Here is a 25,417-nt window from a genome sequence, read left to right as displayed (position 1 = left end):
TCATGTTAAGCAAAATAAGTCAAACTCAGAAGGTTAAGGGTCATATGTTTTCTGTCATATAAAAAAGGTAGAGAGGAAGAAGGAAAAGAAAGATGGGGTGGATCTTATGAAAACCAAAGGGATATCAGTATAGGAAAAGGACCAAAGGCTGGGGGTAGGGAGGGTGGGGGGAAAGTGCTGGGGAGTGATATTGGCAAATTATATTGTTATGTTGTGTAATGTGCGCATGTATGAATAAGTGTACACCTGGTAAAATCATAAAGAAATGCAAAGGAAAAAAGCTAGTATCATGGGAGGGAATGATTACTGTCAAAGTCAAGATAGTGGTTACTTTTGGAGGGAGGGACAGGATTGTTACTGAGATGTGAATATGGCAAAGTGTTTGGATGGGTGGCAAAGTTTTATTTCTTGGCCTGGAAGGTAGTTACACGAGTGTTCTCCTGGTAATACTTCACAAAGATGATTTGTTTTATGTGATTTTTTTTGTATCTGTTTTAGTTCTTATAATAAAAAAAACCCAACATTTCTGAAGATAATACATGGTGTGGTAAATATTGAAAGAATATATGTGTGTTTAAAATTCCCTCTCTCACTTTAAAAGCATAAATGGTAGAAGTAGAATTCTATGCACATCTTCTGATCTTTGCTTATTTCACCAAATATTTTATAGATTGTTCTATATCAATAGGCCCCAACTGGGTAAAAATTACCCAGTCAGTCCCTAATCCTAAATTACAACCAATATTATCAGACCTACAAATAGTAGTTCAAATAAGCAGCACTTGTTCTAAGAATATACTCTATAAAATCAGTAGATTGCTCAAGGTGCAGACTGTTCATATTGATTTTGAAGGTACACATTCCTTATGAAGTTGAAAATTTATCTCCTTTATTTTTCCCCACCCAAGTTTTCAGCTTAGACCTGCTCACTTTCTGATTGAGACAAGGTTACCTGGAGGAAGGTTGGACTGCAGCACCAGCAAGGTGCTTTTTCAGCATTTCTTTCCATAAACTCTCAGAGATATTTTATGGCAAACATTAAAATAGCACACTAGTATGTAACCTTTGTGCTTCTTTGTTGATAAGAGCCTGTTTATGGTGATAACTAGGATTAAAGAGGCTTCTACAGCCTTTAAGTTATAACCTTGGGCTAATAAATGTTTTCTGGGTACAAAATTATATAATGCTAGGGGAAAAAAACCCAACTTCATTAACTGTTCTCTCCTTTCACTTTTTCCATCACTTAAGTAGTTATTTATTGAGCACCTTCTATGGCATTAACAATGCTCAATACCCTGGGGTACCAAAGAAAAAGTCAGAACATATAGTCTTGGAAGATTTAATTTTTATACATATAATGCAGTTTGTGAGCAGTATCATACACATATTTTTTTGAGTTCCAGTGTAGGCAAAACATATTTATATGTGTGTCGGTATATATATATTCCTATTCTCTATCTCTGCCACATCACTTAGCATACATGTATATGTGTGTGTATATATACACACACATATATACATACACATACATACATATGTGTGTATATATGTGTGTGTATATACATATATATGTGTGTATATATGTGTGTGTATATATATGTGTATATATGTGTGTGTATATACATACATATGTGTGTATATATGTGTGTGTATATATACACACACATATATGTATGTGTGTGTATATATATATATATATATATATATATATATATAAATGTATGCTAAGTGATGTGGCAGAGATAGCGAATAGGTAAGATGCAGAATAGGAATTATTTGAAAGGACAAAACAGTTGGAAAATAGATTCTGATTATAAGGTGAGACTCTACTGTAGAAAGTTCTGGAACTGAGTTTTCCTTTTCTTTTGAAATAATTATAGACTCACAGGAAGTGAATAGCAAAAATAGTACAAAGAGGTCCTGTTGTACCCTTCTCTCAGCTTTCACTGAGGGAAACATCTTACATAGCTCTAATGCAATAGCAAAAATAGCAAATTGACATTTGGACAATCTACAGACCTTTTCCAGAAGTCACTAGTTTTACATGCACTCAGAGGCAAGTTTTGATATATGTGAGTTCAACAGACAAAGAGGAGGAATGAGGAAAACCTGGATATAAAGAGCCCTCATGGAGAAGTTACTTTGAAGAATTGTTCTCTCTTTTTGTCCTTCTGTTAGTCCACATAATCCTATGTAAATTTACCACACTCCTTTGTTCACCAGGGATTCACTTGTTACCTCCTGTCATAAATATTATTCAAACATTTATTCTTTTATTTATTCTTTATTATTTCTCAACATAGGAAATCTTCCTCCTAGAAATAGTACCCCCTGCACCCTGTAAGTTAATTTATAAATAAATTATTTAGACTCTAGAATAGATTCTCCCGTGGAAAGAGTGGTACCTTGATTATGGCTTCCCTGGTCTACCTCCAAACCGATGGAGCTTTGTATATTTCTATACAAAGCAATATTTATACTTTCTATAAATGGTGGTAATAGTGGAGTTGGCAAAGAAAAAGTGGGGTTTTTGGAAGTTAAGAGAAAAAGGTCTTTGGTTGGGGTACTCTGTGGTATGTCAGACAGACTGCTATCTTAATTGATAACATTCTTCATTTTTTATTTTTTGGTAACAGGGATTGAACCCAGGGGCACTTAACCACAGAGCCACATCTCCAGTCCTTTTTATTTTTTGAGACAAAGTTTCGTTAAGTTGCTTGGGGCCCTGCTTAGTTGCTGAGTCTGGATTTGAACTTGCGATCCTCCTGCCTCCACATCCTAAGCTGCTGGGATTGCAGGTGTGTACCACTATGCCTGAGAAGAGATAATATTCTTAGTAGATACCATTCCACTGCTACTAACTGCCAACTGCATACAGTAAACAACGTGAAAAGAAAACCCTTTTATTGATACTCTTAGTTCCACACAATACGTTTTTCCTAATTTAAGTATTTACCCACTTAACTGTCTATAAAAGAGATGACGAAGAAGGTGCGAAGGAGCTCATGAGAAATGCTTGACAAATACTGACATGACAGGTTTGAAAAGGAATTTTCCTTAATGGCAATAGTTATTTTAAGGGGTGAAATTGCCAGTGATTCATTTCTCTCGTGCCTCTTTCCCACTCCCACCTCCCTTCTCTCTGTTTCTCTCATTCTCCCTTTCCCTTCTGTCCTTCTGAATTCCTCCAGTTCTCTAAAACTAGAGTGTACTGCTTTTATAATCAGAACAATAAGAGTGCTTCTGGAAGAAGGAGGTACATACAACTTTTTGAAGGAGTTCCTTGTGCTGTGTAAGGAGAGGAGGTGCTTCATGGAGAAATGTGCCCCTCTAGGGTGAAGGTGTGGTTTCCAGGGTCAGCAGCATGTGTGAGGGTTCTGGAGTCATGCAGCACTCATGTGATTCAGAACTTAACACAGAAGCTGATTCTAAGCAGGGAGGGACCTGATGCCATTATTGTCTTGATTTCCCCAGTGGAAGCCACCTTTGATCCTTCAGGCAGGGTCTTATGAGAGTCAAGCAAAGAATCCAATTCATGCTGGACCACAGAAGTTTGAACCTTGGGCTGGCATCACTATACAGGAAGAAGTTATATTGAAAACCTTACACTTCCACTAAGAAATGATGACAAACATTCACTTCCTCTACTTCTTGAACCAAATCTGGTATGAACAAGTGCTTAACCTCAACAGGGGGAGAAAGAAGGGCATGTACCCACTTATCTCTGAGGAATTTCTTCTTGAAATGTTTATTTTCCTGGGTGATCTTGGTCTTGAATTTGTCCCATGGTCATGGTGATATATTCTTTTTTGTTTCCATCCACAGCATCAAATATCAGTGGGCGACCTTCTTGGGTCTCACCCATGCTCTCCTAGATGAGACTTTAAGGCTATAGTTACTTGTAAATACTTAACACCATATCATTTCAGTATTGTGTACAGCTCATATAAGAGTGTTATTTACAATAATAATCTCCTTTGATTACTAGGGAGGCTGAAGTTGGAGGATCACAAGTTAGAGGCCAGCCTTGGCAACTTGAGACTCTGTCTCAAAATAAAAAATATAAAGAACTGGGGATGTAGCTCAGTGACACAGCACCACTGGGTTCAATCCCCAATACTGACAAAAATAAAATACCCCCCGCAAAACAAAAACAAAAACAAACACTCCTCATTTTGTTGTTTTTGATTTCTACTCTGCTCTTATAGTTTTTTTTAAACATTTGAAGTAAATGTGATACTAGTAAATGTGCAATGTGTTCATTTCTCCCTGTAGATACAATCATGCTGGACTAAGCATACCAATGCCATAAAAAAATAAAATGTTTTAGCCTGCTTATTCTTCACCTTTTTGTTTTTTCAAAAGGAAAATTACTGAGTCCTATAAATCTGAATGCTTAGCAAGTTGTATTTATTTCTTGATAAGTTTTAGAATGAGGGAGGAACCAGGCATGGTTGCCCACACCTATAAACCTAGCAGCTGGGGAGGCTGAGGCAGGAGGATGGCAAGTTGAAAGCCAGCCATAGTAACTTAGTGAGGTCCTAAGCAACTTAATGAGACTCTGTCTCAAAATAAAAAATAAAATAAAGGGCTGGGGATGTGGTTCAATGGTTAACTAACCTTGAGTTAAAAAAAAAACGAGGGAGGGTAATTTTGAGAAAGTATGGTACTTTAATAGGGAGTAAATATTGCCTGGGGTATAGCTCAGAGGTTGAGCCTGTGCTTAGAGTGCAGGAAGCTCTAGGTTCAATCCCTGGTGCCAAAAAATAAAAAAAAGAAGCAAGACAAGACAGACCACAACAAAACACCACACACACCAAAAAAAAAAAAAAAAAAAAAAAAAGAGAGAGAGAGAGAAAAAGAAAAAGATAAGGTTGGTACTTCAATCTAAATGTTGTTGAATCAACAGTTTTTCATACTGTATCATGTAAATGCTGAGAAAACAGTTTCTGTGTTTATGGGACATGTACGTTAGACAAAACAAGACAAAAACTGATGATATGAAATCTTGCTTTTATTTATTCATTTATTTATTATGCTGGCGATTGACCCCAGGGCTTTGTGTATCTTAGGTACACTTTCTATCACTGTACCCCCAGGTCTGATGAAAGTCTTTTTTTTTTTTTTTTTTTGTGGTGGGCTTGAACCCAGAGGTTTTCTACCCCTGAGCTGCATCCTCAGCCCTTTTTGTTTTGTTTTGAGTCAGGGTCTTGCTAAGTTGCTGAGAGTCTCCCTAAATTGCGAGACTGGCCACCAACCTGCAATCTGCCATTGTGTCCAACCCCCACCTCCAATGAAAGCTTTTAAATGAATATCCGTTTTGTCATTGTATGAAGGGAAGTTTGTAGTCTTCAGTGACATTAAAGCAATTGGGAAGAACTTCTTAGCCAAATGGAAGTAGCTTTTAGGAGGATTATATGTGACTTGTAAGGTAAAGTGAGCATTTAAACATGGCAATTTTGAGATTAAAAGATGATGCTATTGAGCTGCGCGTGGTGGTTCACAACTGTAATCCCAGCAGCTCAGGAGGCTGAGGGAGGACAATTTCAAATTCAAAGCCAATCTCAGTAATATAGGTAGACCCTAAGCAATTTAGGGAGACCCGATCTCTAAATAAAAAATGAGGGCTGGGGTTGTAGCTCAGTGGTTGAGTGCTTGCCTAGCATGTGTGAGGCACTAGGTTCAATCTTCAGCATCACATAAAAAAAATAAATGAACAAAATAAAGATATTGTGTCTATATTCAACTAAAGAAAAAAAAAAAGAAATTCCTGGAAAAAAAAAAAAAAAGGAAAGAAAGGGTTGGGGATGTAGCTCAGTGGGTAAAGCACTTGCTTTGCATGTGTGAGGTACTGGGTTCAATCCTCTAGTACCCAAAAAAAAAAAAAAAAAGTGCATAAATAGTCGTGCTTGTGCAAGAGGCATAAACTGAGTCTCTTTTAGATAAATATGGAGTTATAGTGCCTCCACAAGATCAAACTTAGTGATGGGTGCAGTGTCACAGGCCTGTAATCCCAGCTACTCGGGAGGGTGAGGAAGGAGGTTTGCAAGTTTGAGGCCAGTGTGGTGACTTGGCAAGACCCTGCTGCCCAAGATCCTACTGCAAAATAAAAAAGGCAAGGAATTTAGCTTGGAACTCAGAGGAAGAATGCTACAGGGTTTTATCCCCAGTTACTCCCCCTGCAAAAAAAAACAAAACAAAACGAACAATCCAAGCTATAGCATGTTGTATTCTTCTCTCTGTTTATCTTGATCTGCAATAGTAACACAAATACATTTCCTTGGAAAAGAAATAATAGGCATTATTATTGTGTGTTCAGTTAAATGGCTATTGCCAAAACAAATAATCCTAACCTTCTGGCTAAGAAGCAACAAGTACTTCAATGAGTTATAAAACATAATCGCATTGGTACTAAATCTTTGCCTCAAAGGATCTAGAAAATTAGTGAACTGCATGTTTTATACATCACATAGAATAATCAGAAAAAGTATAGAGGGGAATTTCAGTCATTCCTGTGAGTCATTCTAAGATATGTGTGAGTTTCTTTTAATTAATTTTAATTTTTATATATTTATTTTTGGTACTAGGGATTGAACCCAGAGGTGCTTAATCACTGAACCACATACCAAGCCCTTTTTATTTTTTATTTTGAGACAGGTTCTCACTAAGTTGCTTAGGACTTTCCTAAGTTGTTGAGGTTGGCCTTGAAGTTGAAGCCTCAGCCTCCTGAGTTGCTGGAATTACAGATGTATGCCAATGCACCTGGCTTCACTTTTAATTAATTTTAAAATTAAAAAGTAGTTTCACATTACAGAATATTTGGAAGAAATAAACAGAAAGAAACATTTCTTTGTTTTTTTTCCTACACAATTGATGACATAGCACACAATATCCATTTTAAGCACCCTTGTTTCACTTTGCATAATCTTCATTGTTAGCATTTTTAAAGAGGTACATATATTTTTTCTTTTTTTTTATTGGTGCATTATAATTATACATAACAGTGGAATTTGTTATAATATATTCTTACATGCACACAATAAAACAGTATAATTTGATCAATTTCATTCCCCAATACCTCCCCTTTCCCTCCCCTCCCTCCCCCATCCCCTTCTTCTATTCTACTGATCTTCTTTCTATTTTTTTTTTAAATTTGCTGTAATTAGTTACACATGATAATAGAATGTTTTTTGACACACTGAACACAAATGGAGCATATATTTTATTTGGAGACAGGGTCTTCACTGGTTGATCAGGCTAGCATCAAACTTGAGATCCTCCTGCCTCAGCCTCCAGAGTAGGGAGTACCATGCCCAGTAGGATGATCATATATATTCTTTTCAGATGAAGCTTCAAGGCACTTAGAGGACAAAATAGAAAAGTAATTCCAAATTCTTAAGATATCTGATGTGCTAGGTAACAAGCTGCTTTTAGTTCCCAAGCTATATGGAAAACACCTCAGACATTTGTTGAAAAGTACTATGGGGCCTGGCACTGTGGCGCAAGCCTATAATCCCAGTGGCTCCGGAGGCTGAAGCAGAAGGATTGTGAGGTCAAAGCCAGCCTCAGAAACTTAATGAGGCCCTAAGCAATTCAGTGAGACCCTGTCTCTAAATATTTTATTTTAAAAGGGCTGGGGATGTGGCTCAGTGGTTAAGCACCCCTAGGTTCAATTCCCAGTATCAAAGAAAGAACAAAAAAGTGCTAGGGGACCCAAGTCCTCCTGCTCCCTGAATCACAGGCCAGTTAACTAGAGGAGACACAGGTACTGAAACAAGTAAGACTTCTTCATTCAAAAAGCTGGCTCAACAAGAAGATGGAGGACTGTGTCACAAAGTTCACCTTGTTAGAAATCTGATTTAGGAGTGGTTAATTTAGGTGATTGATGGGTGTTCCCAGACAGGTAGATGCCTTTTCACAGTGGGTGGGCCAGATGATGCACTTCTGATCCTAATCATGGAGGTGCTTTTCAGTTCTGTGAATCTCAAGAACAAAGAACTTTATTTCCTTGGGCTATTCTTGCCACTGACTAGTTTGCCAGTGTGCAGTTATTACACAATAAACCGGCTAGAGGGTGTAGCTGCCCTGAAGCACTTTTGCTGATTACCAACCTCCTGGTAATGAAGAAACCAGACTTCACCTGATTATTGTGGAAGACAAGGGTCAGAGGAGGTTAACTAGAAAGTGAGGCACAAGATGCAGCCTCTGTGCCGGGCTTCAATTGGCAGATTCCTGGGCTCCACCCACCCACCCCCACCCAGATCTCTTGAAACAGGATTTCTAGGGTGGGACCCTGGAGTCTGTTTCACAGGCCTCTCAATCAGTTGAAAGGATTGTCTATATCCGAGCTCAGTGGTGCATGTGTCTAATCCCAGAGGCTCAGAGGTTGAGGCAGGAGAATCACAAATTCTAGACCAGCCTTAGCAACTTGGTGAGACCTGTCTCAAAAATAAGAAGGACTGGGAGATGTGGCTCAGTGGTAGAGCACCCCTGGTTCAATGCTTAGTACTGAAAAAAAAAAAAAAGAAGAAGAAGAAAGGAAAAGTTGTCTATTACAGGCTTCTGGTCACAAATACACCCATGCCCACAGCTAGTTATGAAATTTTAAGTTTAGAAGGTTAATTAATAGTCCAGAGTAGACCGATTCAGATCAACAAATATTTTCTGAACACAGATTGTCAGCCATCGTGCTGGGCACCAGAAAAAACAAAGATGAATGAGACGTTGTCCAATCTGCAAGAAGCTCAAGTTTGTAGGAAGATGAACAATCAGCAATGAAATGGTACCTGGGGCACCACTGGTAACACTCATAAATAGAAACAGTGCTTTATTTCCTTCTCTGTTGCTCCCCTCAACCCTTTTCTTCCTCTTCCCATTCTTCTCTCCAGTTTTCTTTTTTGTCCTCTTTTTGCCCAGACTTTAAAAATTTCACAGCCTTCTAGCCAGCCTGTCATGCAGCAAACATCGTAAATGTTTGACTCCTGATTCAGAATCATCTTAAGATTTTACTCCAGGAATGCTAAAATTGGGTGAGCTCCTTTAACAAAGTGCTGGGCAAGCTGATGGATGCCACTGTCTCCAGCTTCTTTAAAAGAGTTGACACTCTAGGTTGTGAAAGGATCACAAATTCCTTTCCCAGGAACACCTCACTTTGCAATAGGACTTGACCATAGCTATCCCATGCAATGGCAGAATCTCTACTCCTCTTCCTTAAATCTGAGTTCAATCTGTGGCCGACAAAATATATGGCAAAAGTGCCATGGTTAAGTTTCTGAGCTAAGCCTCAAGTGGCCATCCTGAGACTGTGGCCCTGGAAAAAAAAGTCCACTGGGGGAGACTAGCAACCCCACAGAACTGCCCAGTCAGTCCTCAGAATAACGGCAAATTAAAAAAACAAAAACATGTTATGGTAAGCCATTAAATTTGGGGGTTATTTGTTGTGAGACAGTTTATCTTACCAGTACATTGTCCTTGGAGGGTCAGCCACAGTTGCTCATGGAACAAGTACTCTAGTAGCTTAAGGAATTATGCTTTTCCATTTGTGGTAAGAAAACTGAGAGGTAGAAAATAAACGAATTAACCAGAAGCTTTCACGCCTCCTCACTTATCTAGTATCATCTTGTTTTTGTTTTAACTTTACAAAATTTGTTTGAAATGTAAATATAGTGTCACAAGAAGGTGTTAAGATCATATATAGAGTCTGCTGAACTAAACTGGGATTCTTAAACTATTTTATGTTTCAGCTAAGTTCGGTGCAGTTGCGTATAATTCCAGTTACTTAGGAGGCTGAGGCAGGAGGATCGCAAGTTCAAGGCTACCTTCAGTAATTTATTGAGGCCCTATATCAAAATAAAAAATTAAAAAGGCTAGGAATGTGGCTCAGTAGTAGAGCATCCCTGAGTTTAATTCCCAATACTGCAAAAATAAACAAACAAATAATAATAAATTCCATTCATTTTAATTCCTTTTCATTCTGTATTGAACTCAGGGCCTTGTGCATGCTAAGCACATGCTCTGCCACCAGAACACTCCCAGTCCCCTAAATTTTATATATATTTCAATTAAAGTCTCCCTGAAACATTGTCAATGTGTCTCGTGGATAAGTTAATCCTTATTAGGAACCCACCATGTGCTAGACACTTTGCAAAAGGCATGTTTTTGCTTTTTGTGGTACTAGGGATTAAACCCAGGGGCACTCGACAAGGAGATACACTCTAGTCCTTTAAATTTTATTTTGAGACAGGGTCTTGCTAGGTTGCCAAGGCTGACCTCAAACTTGTGATGCTTGGGCCTCTACTGACCTCCTGAGTAGATGTGATTTTAAGTATGTGCCACTAAGCTGGCCAATGCCTTATTTTTAGCACATTATTAACTGTTATTTTATAAGATAACTGAGTTTCAGAAAAGTCAAACATTTTGTAAAAGCCACAGGTTGAATAAATGGAAGAACTAGAATTTCAAACACATTTTATATGTATCAGAGTTACCATTCAAAATATCTTGACTTCCATTTACTAGTGAGTTTTATTTTGTTTTTATTTAATTCTTTAAAACTTCACTTTGGGAAGTATTTATAAACTTTGAACAAACCAACTTTCAGTACAGCAATATCAGCACAGCAAAAAATGTGTACATTTTCAGCATTGATGAAGTCTTTAGATTACATCCTCCTCAAAACAAATTGTATGTGATTTACTTGACAGTAAAGCTACCCAAATATTTCTGTAACATCCTGGAAAGTATAATAATTGGAACTTTTTGAGAAGGGAAGGCCATTATGTGTAGATATAGAATTGCTGTAGTACAATCATCACATTTATTTTACCATCTTAAGCTCTAGGAAAATGGATAATATTTTACTGACAAGAACAAAATGCCATCATAAAGGACATTGTGACTGAGGAAGATTGTATCTGGTTACCCACCCCCAAAATAACCTATAATACAAATTTTCATAGTAGGATATGTATTTCAAAATTATATAGCACAATAAATTAACCTAAAGTCTGTTATTAAGGAAGTAATAAGTAAATTATTAAATGGAAAAATACTGCAACAAATATATGTGTGTGTATGTGTATATATATGTATATATATATATATATATATATATATATATATATATATGACTATCCTAACATGTTCATTCCCAAAGAGATGAAACTATAAGATGATAGTCACAGTACATTGAGATTCTTTAGCATCTTGGGTTCCAAATGTGTCATCTTCTTGGTGGGTCTGCAAATTTCTGAGAGCTTCCAGTCTCTAAGGCTATAAGAAAACTAACAGAGGAGGTGAATGAAGGATCCAAATCAAGAGGAATTTGCTTGGGGCTGGAATTGTGGCTCAGTGGTAGAGCGCTTGCCTAGCATGCGTGAGGCACTGGGTTTGATCTCCTGGGCCACATAAAAATAAAAACAAATAAAAGAAAAGTGTTGTGTCCATCTACAACTAAAAATAAGGATTTTTTTTTTAAGTGAGGTACTTGCTTGCCTCAGAAGAACTTGTACACATGTTGAATGTTTACAAATTATTCTTTGAAGGAGATGAGTTATGGAGAAAAAAGAAGAATCAATGTTTTAATAGAAAAACTGCAATAAAATACCAACACATATTCCAATTTTCTTTCTTTCTTTTTTTTTTTTGTTTTTGTTTTTTGTTTTTAGGCGCTTAACCACTGAGTCACATCCTTAGCCCTTTTTATTTTTTATTTTGAGACAGGGTCTCATTAAGTTGCTTATGGCCTCACTAAATTGCTTAAGCTGACTTTGAACTTGCAATCTTCCTGCTTCAGCCTCCCTAGCCACTGGAATTACAGACATGCCTGGCCATATTCCAGTTTTCTAATAAACAAAGAAATGCTCATTAAACCATGTTGAGAAATAGGGGAACAACATGGGGGAGAAACAGTGGGGGAACACAGTTAATAACTATGTCTCCAAATGTGGATTCACTGAACAAAAATTCAGACTGGCTTTAACAGGTAGGTGTCCCTAAGACACTTGTATGAAAGCATAGTATTGTTACAACACTTGTCATAACGTAAGACTCACTTTGTCCATGAGCTTTTGTGTCACCTCTCCCAGCATACTGGGATTCATTTAAAATCACTGACCACAGCAGCCTTTGTCATGATTGCTTTGCTGGGCAGCTGGACTCAGTGGTAGGCCCCTGTAATCAGCAACTCAGGTGGCTGGGGCAGAATGATGGAAGGTTTGAGCTCAGCCTGGGCAATTTAGTGAGACCCTGTCTTGAAAGAAATAAATACACAAATAGGGTTGGGGGTGTAGTTCAGTGGTAAATCACTACTGGATTCAACCCTAGCACAATAAAAACAAAAACAAAAACAAAATAAAACAAGCAAACAAACATGTCTTACTGGATGTAGTGACTGCAGGCCTGTCCTCTTAGCTATCTGGGAAATTGAGGCAGAAAGATCACAAGTTCAAGGCCAACCTGGACAACTTAGCAAGCAAGCCCCTGTTAGAAAATAGAACTTTTATTTTTTTATTTTTTTGGTAGCTGGAATTGAATCCTTGGGCACTGAGCCACATCCCCAGCGCTCAATCTCTCTCTCTCTCTCTCTCTCTCTCTCTCTCTTCTTAAATTTTGAGACAGGGTCTTGCTAAGTAGTTTAGGGCCTTGCTAAATTTTTGAGGCTGGCCTGGAACTTGTAATCCTCCTGCCTCACACCTCCAAGCAGGTGGGATTATGGGATTACAGGCGTGGATCACAATGCCCAGCAAAATAAAACTTTTTTTTTTTTTAAAGGGCTGGGATGTAGATCAGTTTCATTGTGGGTTCCATCCCTAGTACCCTAAGGGGTGTGTGTGTGTGTGTGGGGGGGACACTTTCCAGCCAGAAGAATTTACCAAAAATAACAGAAATTATAAAAGCATTTGTATGGTACTCCACATTAAAGCAAAATAAGCACTTTTCTTTGTTCATTACAACTTCCATGAGGGAGATGTTTTGTTTTGTTTTGCTATTATTCTCGCTGCATATATAAGTAAACTGAGACACAGAATTGACCTTTCCAATACCTCACAGGTAGTAAAAGCAGTGCTGTTAGTTTAAATCTTGGGCGTCCTCACCCCACCACACTGACGCAACAAGAACAATACAATACCATAAAATTTGACAGTGATGGCAGTGAACAATCCCATTTGATCCTCACTATACTTTCTTTGATCAAAGTGAGGTTGGAGTCACCTTCCTTTCTACACAGGAGGTAACTGGGGCTAAAAGGTACCGCACAAATCCATATGGCTGTAAAAGGCAGCTTGTGGAGGTGGAGCCCAGAGTCCAGATTTTCCGACTCCACAGTCGCAAGCTCAGAAAACGCTTTGGTAGCGGGGCCTGCAAATCAAGGATGGACGCGTCGACTGTCACCCAGCGTTCACAGGTACTCTCAAGCTGCTTCTGCCAGGCGGGGCACCTGGGACTTAGGCAAGTCACCAGATCGGAGCCCAAGGCTGCGGGTGGGGCCAGGCTCACAAATAATCTAAGTAGGATCTAGAATTGCTAGGATTTACGAAATACCGGCTTTCGAATGAGTTCTTTAGTCTCCACCCGAAGATGATTATCACAGTTGAGTGTGGGCAAATGTAGAGGACCCTAGCAAGGGCAGGACCCGCAGCCCCTGTTCCGGCAGCTGGAGTGGGGCCAGAGCGGAGGTGGTGTCAGAGCGGAAATCGAACCCGGAGCAGGGGGTTGAGCTTGGGGCTGTGGGGAATTTGCGAGGTGGGTCCGCTCCTGGCCGGCGGGAGAGGAGTCCAGAGGTGGCTGGAGCCAGGGCTGGGAAGAGAGAAGGCGCACCACTGAGCTGCCAGACGCACGGATCGCGGGCGGGGACCCGGGCGAGCCTGGGATCGCGGCTCTCGGAAGCGACAGAAGTGCCGAAGTCGCGGTCTGAGTCCTTGCGCGGGGGTCTCGGGGCGATGAGAGTGCGCGTCAAGGTAAACGCTGGTCCCGCCACTGTGTGCTCCCGCGGCTCACTCGGCGCGGCCCGGACCCGCAGCCACAACTCCCGCGCGCTTGCCCAGCTTCAAGGCTGGCACCCCGCGCGACAGGGAGTTTTGGGGGCTTGGAAAGGAGGGCGCCCCCGGCTACTGGGAGAGCTCTGGCGATGCTTGGGAAAGGAGTGAGCTTGTGGAATTTAGGGGCGAGGTTGGTCTCCTTTAGGCAGCCAAACCTTAAACTGGCTACCACTTACCTATTTTTCTGGACTTCCACACATTGTGTATGAAATGCGAAGTACCATTATTAAGCACGTTGTGTTCAGACGTAGCACAGGATGCTTGCCAAACGTTAGCTCATTTCAGCCAAGTCTGGTTGATAAGAGCATTTTCTCTGGAGCTAGATAGCCTGAATTAGCATCTCAGGTGTACCACTACCAGTGACCTTGGGTAAGTTAGTTCACCTCTGTGGGCAGGTTCCTCATCTGGAAAATGGGAGAATACTACTTGTAATTTAAAGATTTAGTGGGACCTTATATGCCATATGCTCTTAGAATAATACCTAATATATTCTGTAGGTTGTAAGAGATTGTGATTTGTAACTATTTCATGCTGAAATAATCCCATAAAGTCTAAGCATAATCACTCCCCCATTTCTACTAATTTTCTAGTCAAAATATGAGGCTGGGACTGAGACTGTAGCTCAGTGGCAGAGTACTTGCCTAGTATGTGTGGGGCACTGGGTTTGATCCTTAGCACGGCAGAAAAGTAAACAAATAAAGGCATGCTGTCCATACACAACTACCGAAAAAAATCTTTAAAAAATGAGGCTGTGTGAGAAAAGTAGAATTGAGATATGAACCTGGGTCAGTGGCCTAAAACACTGAGAACATGGATATTCTAGCTGCACACATGATTGTCGTTTGTTCTAGGAAAGAGTTGTGAATCACCCTTAACTGCCAAAGTAAGAAATGGGTTCTTCAACTACTTTCCATCTGTATACAGATTTTGATATGTCATTTTGACATCCCTTTGGATTTTGCCATGACTGATAAAGTATTAGAATATTTTGGCTAGACTGGAATCGGGGGCTTGACTGTAAGAATCTGGCTGCTTAGTTAGCTTGTTTCCTAGAGTACAAACATCATATAAGCAGTCTCTCTCTCCTGGTTTAAAATGAAAATCATTAGTTTTTGCTCCACTAGACCCATACCCCTAAGATATAGAAGTAGAGCTTCTGAATGGACAAAATAAAATGTGATATATTAGAAATATATACATAAATAAAATATTATTCAGTCTTAAAAAGGAAGGAAATAGTTGGATACTGTGATGCATGTCTGTCATCCCAGAAACTCAGGTGGCTGAGGAAGGAGGGGTGCAAGTTTGAGGCCAGCTTCAGCAATTTAGTGAGACTCTCAAAGTAAAAATAAAATAAGGGCTGGGGATGTAGCTCAGCAGTAGAGCATCTCTGGATTCTATCCTGAATATAGATCAATTAAAAAAAAAAGGGCAAAGGAAACTCTGACATATAATATGGATGAACCTTGAGGATATTATGCTAAGTTCAATAAGCCAGTTGCAAGAAGACAAATACTTCATGATTCCCCTTGTTAGCCATCTAAAGAAGTAAAGTTTATAGAAACAAAGTAGAATGGCAATTGCCATGGTTTAAAAGAGGGGAATAGGGAAATTGTTAATGGGTACAGAATATTAGTTTTTTTAAACTTATAATTGCTAATGCATATTAACTGTACAAATAAATGGGTTTCACTGGGACTTTTTCACGCATGCTATGCAAGTGCTCCATCACTGAGCCACATCCATAGTCCTGCATGTATTTAGTGTGCTATGCTCTTGTCCACTCTCCCTTTTGCCATCTCTCGTTTTTGCAGTGCTGAGGATCCAATCTAGGGCCTTGCACATATATTCTACCACTGAGCTATGTATGCCTCCAGATCCTGGACTTTCAGTTTTGCAAGATGAAAGATTTCTGGAGATTGGTTGTACAATAATGTACAATTGGTTGTACAAAAATGTACTTAACACTATGGAACTGTACACTTAAAAATGGTTAGGATATGGGGCCTGGTGGTGCATGTCTGTAATCCCAGTGGCTTGGGAGGATTGCAGGTTCAAAGACAGCCTCAGCAATTTAGCGAAGCTGTAAGAAACCTAATGAGACCGCATCTCAAAATAAAAAATAAAAAGGGATGGGATATAGCTTAGTGGCTAAGTGCCCTCGGGGGTTCAATCCCTGATACAAAAAAAAAAAAAAAAAAAGTTAAATGTGCCTTTTTACTTATGTGTTATTTTACTTATGTGTTATTTATTTATTTTAGTTCTGGGAATTGAACTCAGATGCTAACCACTGAGCCACATCCCCAGACCTTTTTATTTATTTTTATTTTGAGACAGGTCTGATGCTGAAGGTCTTGACAAGGTTGCTTGCAATGCCCCTATCTCAACCTCTCAAATTGCTAGGATTACAGGTGTGTGACACCATGCCTGGCAAATGTTATATATATTTCTACCATAACTTAAAACAAAACAAAGGAAGATTCTCACACAAATTTCTTCATAATGGGATTTGTTTTCTACTTCTTTCAAAATAATGTTCTTTTTTTGTGTGCGTGGAACTGGGGATTGAGTCCCAGGACTCTTGCATGCCAGGCAAGCACTCTACTGCTGAGCTGCATTTCCAGACTTTGAGTTTGGTAATTGAATCGACTTTCAGCTGAGTCTTAACTTTTGACTGGAACCCACAGGTTTTCCAGGGTATCAGGAGGGCAGGGCAATGGAGTACCCTTGAAAACTTTTTTCTGTTTGACTTGGCACCAGAGTATTTTTTAGTCCCCTTGTTTGGGGCAGCCCAGCGTCACTTCCCCTTGCTCTTAATGAGAGTTGGCATTTCCTTATCTCTGAAGAAGGGGTTCTTTGGTTATTTATATTACAGGAAAACTCTGAGAATATTTGAGTGTCACAACCAGTTTCAAGCAGTGGGAGGTAGTAGAATTGCATATCATATGATTTACCCATTAGTGTATTAACAGTTGAACAGCCATCATCACAATTTAAAAATATTTATCATCCCCCAAAGAAATACTACATCCCATAGCCATCACACTCTAGTCCTTCCATCCATACCACCCTGGAAACCACTAATCTTTTTGTCTCTGTAGATTTGCCTATACTGGGCATTTTACATAAATGGATGCATACTGCTTGTGGTTGTTTGTGACTGGCTTATTTCCCTTGCCATTAATGTGTCAAGTTTCATATTGTAGCATATCGGGTACTTCTTCTTTGTATTGCTAACGCTATTCCATGGATGCATGGATGTATCATAATTTATTTGCCTGTTAGTCATTTGATGGATATTTCAGCTGTTTTACTTTTTTTGGGCTATTATGAATAATGCTGCTATGAACTTTTGTGAACAAGTGTTTGTGTGAATTTAGGTTTTCATTTCTCTTTGGTAGATCCTTAAGAGTGGAAATGCTGGACGGTATGGAAAATCTGTGTTTGGATTTTTTTTTGTTTGTTTGTTGGGTACTGGGGATTAGCCCAGGAGTGCTTTACCACTGAAGTACATCCTCAGCCCTTTTAATTTTTTCTTTTGAGACAGGGTCTTGCTAAGTTGCTTAGGGCCTCGCTAAGTTGCTGGGGCTGACTTTGAAGTTGTGAACTTCCTGCCTCAGCTTCCCAAATTGCTGGGATTATAGGTGTGTACCACCATGCGTGGCTTTTGTTTAGATTTTTTGAGGTACTTCCCCAAAGCATTTATTGTACCATTTTTACATTTCCACCAGCAATCTATGATAGTTTCAATTTCTCCCCATCTTTTGTATTGTCGAATTTCCTTTTATTACAGTCAGGCTAGTGGATATAAAGAGGAAACTTGTGGTTTTGATTTGTATTTTCCTAAGGTCTAATGGATTTGAGCATCTTTTCATGTGCTTATTGGCCATTTGTAATCTTCTTTGGAAAACTATTTAGGTCTTTTGGGTAGAATTTATTTTTGATCCAGCTCTTAAGATATTTTTCCTGAAAAATGACATCCACACAAAAGTCAGTATATAATATCTTAGGGTTCATGACTCCCCTGATAATACTGTGAGTCTGACTTCTAGAGAGAACATAGCAGGGTCTTTCCTCAAAATTTTACCTGCTTGATTTTACTCATTACTACTATCAGGGATCTTAGTGGACTTGTGTGATAATGATTCAGGAAGATAATTTGCAAACCCTAAGACATTACTTTTAAGACAAAATTCTTGACACTAAGGGTTCTCTGAAATAAGGGGTTCAGTGAGCTGTTACAAATGCTAGTCAGAAAAGGACCCACCCAGTCCTGGAACAATTCTGCAACTATCAGCAGTTGGAAATATGTCTATTGGAGCTAAGAGTCAAGAGCATTTTTATAACAAATGTGGGGAGAGTATAAACTGTGTTCACTGAACCTACATTGGCTGTAAATAAGAGGGGCAGAATTTGGGGAGGGGACGACAGTCCATAAGAAGTACTTATTACTTCTGGACTGGTTGGGGTTAGTAATCCAGATGTTCCTATGTAAGAATGGGTAGTGGCACCTGGAATCAGCTGCCTAAGGTCTAAGTTATGGTTATATTATACATTAAAAGAGGAAACAGTTTTTGCTGTTGATGATGATGATCTTGGCCCATAGCTTTAACTGATTAATTTACCTTATTTTCCTGCCCCCATTCTCTGGCCCTTATGATTAAATTTAAGACATCAGAGAATGAATTAATCTTTCTTTCTTTCTTTCTTTCTTTCTTTCTTTCTTTCTTTCTTTCTTTCTTTCTTTCTTTCTTTCTCTCTCTCTCTCTCTCTCTCTCTCTCTCTCCCCCCCTCCCTCCCTCCCTCTCTTTTTCTCTTTCTTTCTTATTCTACTACTTCAGGGATTCATGTAGCCCGAGAATTTTTGTTTTGTTTTATTTCCAGTTGGGGCCTTGCTATGTTGCTCAGGCTGGCTCAGAATTCCTGGGCTCAAGTGATCCTCTTGCCTCAGCCTCCCAAGTAGCTGGGACTGCAGGTGTGCATCACTGTCCCTGACTTGGTATTGACACAAGTTCTGCAGATATCTGATGGTGAAGTGGTTACTGAGGGCACAGACATAAGCCAGACTTCCTGGGTATGAATCTTAGTATTACTCCCCCCGCCCCCAGTAAGGAAGATTGAACCCAGTGGTGCTCTACCTCTGAGCTACATCCCCAGCCCTTTTTATTTATCTTGAGACAGGGTCTCACTAAATTTCTCAGGCTGTCTTTAAACTTGTGATCTTTCTGTCTCACCTTCCTAAGTCACTGGGATTACAAACACGTGCCACCACACCCAGCCCCCAGTGTCACTTTAATAAGCTGATGTGTCTCTGGGGCAGTTTATCCTCTCTTTAGACTCAATGTTCTTTTTCATACCTTGGAGATAATAATTTAACCCAGCTTCTCTTGGGCAGATTAAGTAAGTTAATAAACAAAATGCTTTGTATTGTGCAGGTGGGCACACAGAGAGTATGGAATATATGGAATAAATTGTTACCCTGTTGTTAGTATTTATCCTGCAGACTAGGTTGACTTGTGAATATAAAACATCTTCCTCTTCCTGGAGGAAGCAGATCTCCTCCATTGATCTTTTAAGGACCAAGAAATTTTTGTCAATTGAAACTTGTAATCTCCTCAGGAAAACCAGTTTTCTTCTCAGATGGGTTTAATCCACAGAGTACTTTACAGATCCTTGGCCTGTATCAGTTAATCCTCTCCAACTTCTGTTAACACTGTCAGTATCTGCTTCAGGGGGATTTTAAAGTAAAACAAACCAAACAACAACCTTCAAACTATATGAACTAGAAAAACTCAATCTTCAGAGCAGGCAGCTTTGCTGTTTGGCCCAAGGAAAGGCATGTAAATATTTTTGGATTAAATTAGAAAAGAGGGTCCAAAACATTTTTTTCTTTTAAGTTTTTGTTTTTGTTTTGTTCACTGTGGTGAGCGTTGAATCCAGAGCCTTGCCTATGTTAGGTGAGCACTCTATCATTGAGCTACTTCCCCAGCTACGTTGCTTTTAAAATGTATTCATTTATTGTTATTATTGTTGTTGTTGTTACTGAAGACTGGATGCAGAGGCACTTTTCCACTGAGCTACATCACCAGCCCTTTTTATTTTATTTTGAGACAGGGTCTAACTGGCTCTGTCCTTGTCCCCAATGCCAATCCAATAATGAGGACGCAGTTTTGAGAAAAAAAGAAAAAGAAATTTTATTACTTTGCTAGCAAAGGAGAAATACAGGGGACTCCTGTCCCAGAGGCTGTGATTCTGCCCATCAGGGGAATAGGGGGTTTCAAAAGAGTTGATTCAGAAGAATCCTGTTTCCAGAGATTAGGGAGGAGAGATTAGGAAGGCCACGGAAGAAAAGATCAGGGAGGAGAGGATCAGGGAGGAGAAAAAACATGTCAATGTGAGAGCAGCAAGGGACATATTCAAAGCATAAGGTGGATCACCATTACACTGCCTCAGTCTCCCAAGGGGCTGGGATTACAAGGCATGGGCCACTCTACCTGGCCTTTCCTTTTAAAAAAAGACAGTTTTCTCTATGTGGCCCAGGCTGGCCTCGACTTTGTGGGCTCAAAAAATCCTCCTGCCTCAGCCTCTGTAGTGGCTGGGACTACAGATGTTCTCCACTGCACTTGGCTCCAAGGATCCAAAATCATAAAATTTAAAACTTTGCCAGGTGAGGTAGTGTACCTATAATTCTAGCTACTCAGGATGCTGAGTCAGGAGGATTCTCAATTCAAAGCAACTAGGTAAGGTCCTGTCTCAAAAAAAAAAAAAGTCTGGGAATGTAGGAATGTAGCTCAGTGGCAGAACACCCTGATTCAATTCTCAGTATTTTTTTTTTTTTTTAAAAAACCTTTCTAAAATTTTAGGATAAACTTTGGAAAGCAAAAAGAAGGAGTTGTAAATTGGCATTAGACTTTATAGACTGGACTTTTTTTTACATTTTTTTAGGTGTCAATGGATCTTTTATTTTATTTATTTATATGTGGTGCTGAGGGTTGAATCCAGGGCCTCACACATGCAGGTAAGCGCTGTACCACTAAGCCACAACTCCAGCCCTATAGATTGAATCTTAATTTCTACAGGAAACAAAGAGGCAAGCTATTTGGGTTTGAGTTTCTCAAGCTACTTATAGTTACTTCTCCAGCTACCTTGCTTTTAAAAATTTATTCATTTATTGTTATTATTGTTGTTGTTGTTTGGTACATTCCCAAACATGTTTGAGTTTCTCAGCCTACTTATAGTTACTTTCCGCAAATGGGAAAGCATTTTGGAGAAGAAGCTCTTATCCTGGAGACATTTAGAAGAAATTGCATCTTGCTGGTGGGCACTTGGATTTAACAACCAGCCAGCTGAAGAAGCAGGGTTGACAGGTGAAGAACCAGGAGCTCTGCATTCGGAGGGAGCCCTCCAAAGCCTTTTCTCTGGGGGTCCTGTTACTGTGAGTGTCTCTTTAAGGGCAGATCTGGGGTAAGGTCCAGGAGGAGCTGTTACTGAGAGGTTCTGGAATCCTGTGTTTAATAAGTGGAGGCACTGTGGCAACAACACTCCCCTCTCCTTCCTGAGTGGCAAGCAAAGTTCAGTCAGTCTCTAAACAGCAGCACTGGGACTTTGAATATCAAGAGTAATAGCAAGAAACATAAGTTGGGAAACTTTAGCCTAGCAGATAATATTTCATATCTGCCAACCTCTGTTACTCACAGGATTCTTGGTGTCCCACTGACAGATTTCTGAGTCTCAACTTTCTGGACCACAGATATCTTCCTGTTGTGTGTGATGTTGGGAAACTGAGGCAGGAAATCACAAGTTCAAGGTCAGTCAAGCAATTTAGTGAGGCCCTTTCTAAAAAAAAAAAAAAAAAAAAAAAGGAGGGGACCGGGGGGTGTGATTTGGTTAAGCAGCCCTGGGTTTAATCCCCAGTATCATAAAAACATCTTCCTCTTAGAATTTGGGGGGAATTAATTATTCTGGATGTGAGATTTCTTTTTCCTGAATATCAAGTGACTGACTTGAACCCTACTCTAAATCTTTAATTTAGATTTGACAGGATAAAAATTGTAAAGATTTTTTTCAAGAGCTTTTACCTTAATCTCAGAGCTGGGGTATATAGCTCAATGGTTGACCTCATATTCAGCAGGTCCAATGCCTGGGTTGAATCCCTAACACCAAAATAGAAAACAAAACAGAACAAAACAAAAAACAAATTAACATCTCAAAGATTTCTGTTAAAATAAGTTAAATATTTTAAAGAGCAAGTTAATTTTTAATTTTTGTATTTTAAGATAAAATTCTCAAATTTTAAGATTAAAAAAAAAAAAAACCCTAAGATAATAAGCAGGGAGCTGGGAGTGGTGGGGCATGCCTGTAATCCCAGCAGCTGGTGAGGCTAAGGCAGGAGTATCTCAAGTTCAAAACTTGTCTCAGCAACTTAGCAAGACCTTATCTGTAAATAAAATATAAAAAGGACTGGAGATGTGGCTCAGTACCAAAATAATAATAATGATGATGATGATAATAATAATAATAATAATAATAATAATAATAATAGACAGGAAGAATTGTTACTTGAAAATTGGTGGAAATCTCTTGGCAAAAGATTCTCCCACAGTTGTATGTTGTGGAATCAAGTCTATGATACCCTCTTAGAAAATTCTTGGACAATAGATTTAGAGGAGTCACAGAGAGTTTATCTCTGCTGGAGAGTCACAGTACTTGCACATATTTGTATGGCCACAAAACATTTTCTTTTTCTCCTGTGTAATTCTTTTGTTTGGCAGGATATGTTTTTGGAAGCACTGGGAAAACACTTGTATACCACAATGTCTTCAGGGGCACAGAGTGTAGTGGGTCTAAAGAGATCATATCAATGTAAGGAAAGAAAGGAATGAAGGAAATAAAAGGAGTCAACAATAATAAGGAAATAAAAGTGTCAACAGTAAGTGACACAGGTTAGTTACCGACAGACCTGGGGAGCGAGACCCAGAGGACTGAGACCTGTCTTCTGCTTAAGGTAGATAGAGGAGAGGGAGGAGATTTTTGCAGTTAAGCCATTGCTAGAAGGGTTATTAAGGAAGGGTTCTTGTGGTGTTGCCTTCAGGTGTTTTCAGTCCCAGGTAACAATTTCCTTTTCTGTGATGATAGAGCGTTTGGAGTTTCTTAGCATGATGATCGAGTATTGATGGGGTTTAGGTCAGGCTGAGTCAGAGTGACCATGAAGTGATCCTTGGTCGATGGGTGTGTTTCAAAATGGCGCTGCCCTGTCAAGTTCTTTCTAAGAGTCAATGCATGGGCTAGGCACAGACATCTGAGAGGGTATGTGGAAGGGGAACTTGATTCAGATCTGGGAGTTTCCAGAAAGGTCTTCTAGAAGACATGATGTCTAAATTGGTGGAGAGAGAAAGGGAGTGTAGAGTATATTAGAGAGAATAGCATGTAGAGAACACCTGGAGGTAAATTCAGACACTTCCAAGTTGTTTAGTAGTTATAGAATGTAGAGATTGAAGCAGGGAGGAGGAAGGTAAAGGCCAGAGAGCATAGGCAGTGGACTATGAACCTGTGGAGGTCTTTTAGGGTTTACCTTGAAGACAATGGCCAACCATTGGGAGGTTTTAGGTGAGAATGACTTATTTACTTTACTTATTTACTACAAGAAGATTACAGGGTTTATTGCAGAGAATGGATTGAAGAAGAAAAAGCTGGAGGCAGAAAGGCCTGGGAGACAATTTAGGCAAGAGTTTATGGTGACTAACTAGAGTAGTAATGACACGAACTAGGATAGTGGCAATCAAGATACAGAGACAAGGGCAGATAGAGGAGATATTTTAGAGGTGGAATCAGTAGTCCTTGGTGGTTGATTGAATGGGAAGAATAGGGAGGAATTAAGAGTGATGCCCTGTTTTCTAACTTGGACACTGAGTATACTGAGGAGCCCTTAGGGAGTACAGGAGGGGTAGAAGGTCTTGGTGGGGGAAATGATAGGTTAAATTAGCAATAAAAGCTTTTGTTCCTTGGTACCTAATCAGCTAAGTTGCATACAAATGAGCAGACTGCCCATCGCCACAGCTCAGTGGTAGACTGCTCCTGGGTTCAATTATCAGTACTGCAAATAACTAAATGTGGTATTATAACAATTAAAAAATGATAATTTTGGGCCCGGTGGCACATGCCTGTAATCCCAGTGGCTCAGGAGGCTGAAACAGGAGAATTGTAAGTTCAAAGCCAGCCTCAGCTAACTCAGTGAGACCCTTTCTCTAAATAAAATACAAAATAGGGCTGAGGATGTGGCTCAGTGGCTGAGTGCCCCTGAGTTCAGTAAATGATAATTTTGTTTTGTTCATGTAGTAATTAGGTAACACAGTTGTAAAAGTGTGTTGTTACTCAAAGTGATCGTGACTATTATTACTATTTTTAAAGGAAGTGGAGTGCCCATTCCTTAGTGTAGCTAAAGGAATGTTCAAGAAAATTTATAGCTAAACAGTTGGAAATTACTTACCAGGGAGAACAAGATTTCTCCATTTTGCTGAGAGAGATTATCCAGAGGCCAGAGATGAAAGCAAATGTATCTTATTATTTTTTTTTGCATTGACCCTGTCTCAAAATAAAAATAAAAAGCTCAGTGGTAAAGTGCCCCTGGATTTAATCGCCAATATCTAAATAAATAAATATACAAATAAAAATAATTTTACTTTTATTTGTATATTTACCCCCAATTCTTATTCCCTTAGTCTAGATGTCTGCAGACATGAATGTTATGAGGAACATGCTTTGAGGTTCACCCATCAGGGAAATCCTTTGACTATTGTATTGAAGAAGTATTGTATTCCCCATAGGATGTCCAATGGGATACCATTAGTATTCCCCATCTATATTAAATTTGGTGATACTTAATTGAGAAAGCATTTCATATGCTCTTATTATCTATAGAACATACTCTGGAAAGTGCATCATACTGTGTTATGGTACTGCTAGGAGCTGGTTCAAAAAGAGAGTTGGAATGTGCATGTGCGTCTCCCACCTTCTTTTCTCTCTCTGGGTAAGAGGTAAAAGGCAACCTTCAGAGATAAATGGGCTGCGACTTTCTGTAGAATATAGTTTCTAGGGTCTTGGGCAAAATTACCAAGTATAAATATTGTCAGTATCAGAAGAGGAAGAATTTTCAAGTCTGAACCCTTCTTCTTCTTTTTGTAAAATATATTTTTTTAGTTGTTGATGGACCTTACACGTATTTATATGTGGTGCTGAGAATCGAACCTAGTGCCTCACATGTGCTAGGCAAGCACTTTACCACTGAGCCACAACCCCAGCCTTGGGATGTCATTTTAATGACATCTTTAGGAGGACGGGTGTGATATGCTCTGAAGTCATCTGTAAGGTTAAAAATCTGT

The 25,417-nt window shown here is 39.3% G+C and overlaps 1 protein-coding gene across 7 annotated transcripts in view; it reads left to right on the top strand.

The window, feature by feature from the left end:
- Window positions 1–25,417, top strand: part of Trpm6 (transient receptor potential cation channel subfamily M member 6) — a 169,044-nt gene that overhangs the window by 25,621 nt on the left and 118,006 nt on the right. For 3 of the 7 annotated variants that reach the window (XR_007349047.1, XM_048806914.1, XM_048806920.1), the window contains exon 1: window positions 13,232–13,405. The exons of 1 other annotated variant lie outside the window; for it this stretch is intronic. Coding sequence is in view for 3 of the 6 variants with exons in the window: in XM_048806914.1 (XP_048662871.1) it covers window positions 13,373–13,405 (33 nt within the window). In the remaining 3 variants the exon portion in view is untranslated. Of the gene's footprint in view, window positions 1–13,231; window positions 13,406–13,471; window positions 13,959–25,417 lie in introns of those variants that run through there. 3 more of the 7 variants (XM_048806919.1, XM_048806917.1, XM_048806916.1) reach the window with 1 other exon arrangement.

This window comes from Marmota marmota, unplaced genomic scaffold (assembly GCF_001458135.2).
Source record: "Marmota marmota marmota unplaced genomic scaffold, marMar, whole genome shotgun sequence".
Classification (NCBI taxonomy): Eukaryota; Metazoa; Chordata; class Mammalia; order Rodentia; family Sciuridae; genus Marmota; species Marmota marmota.
The sequence above is the reverse complement of the archived record's forward strand: the minus strand, read 5'-3'. Positions and strand labels throughout refer to the sequence as shown.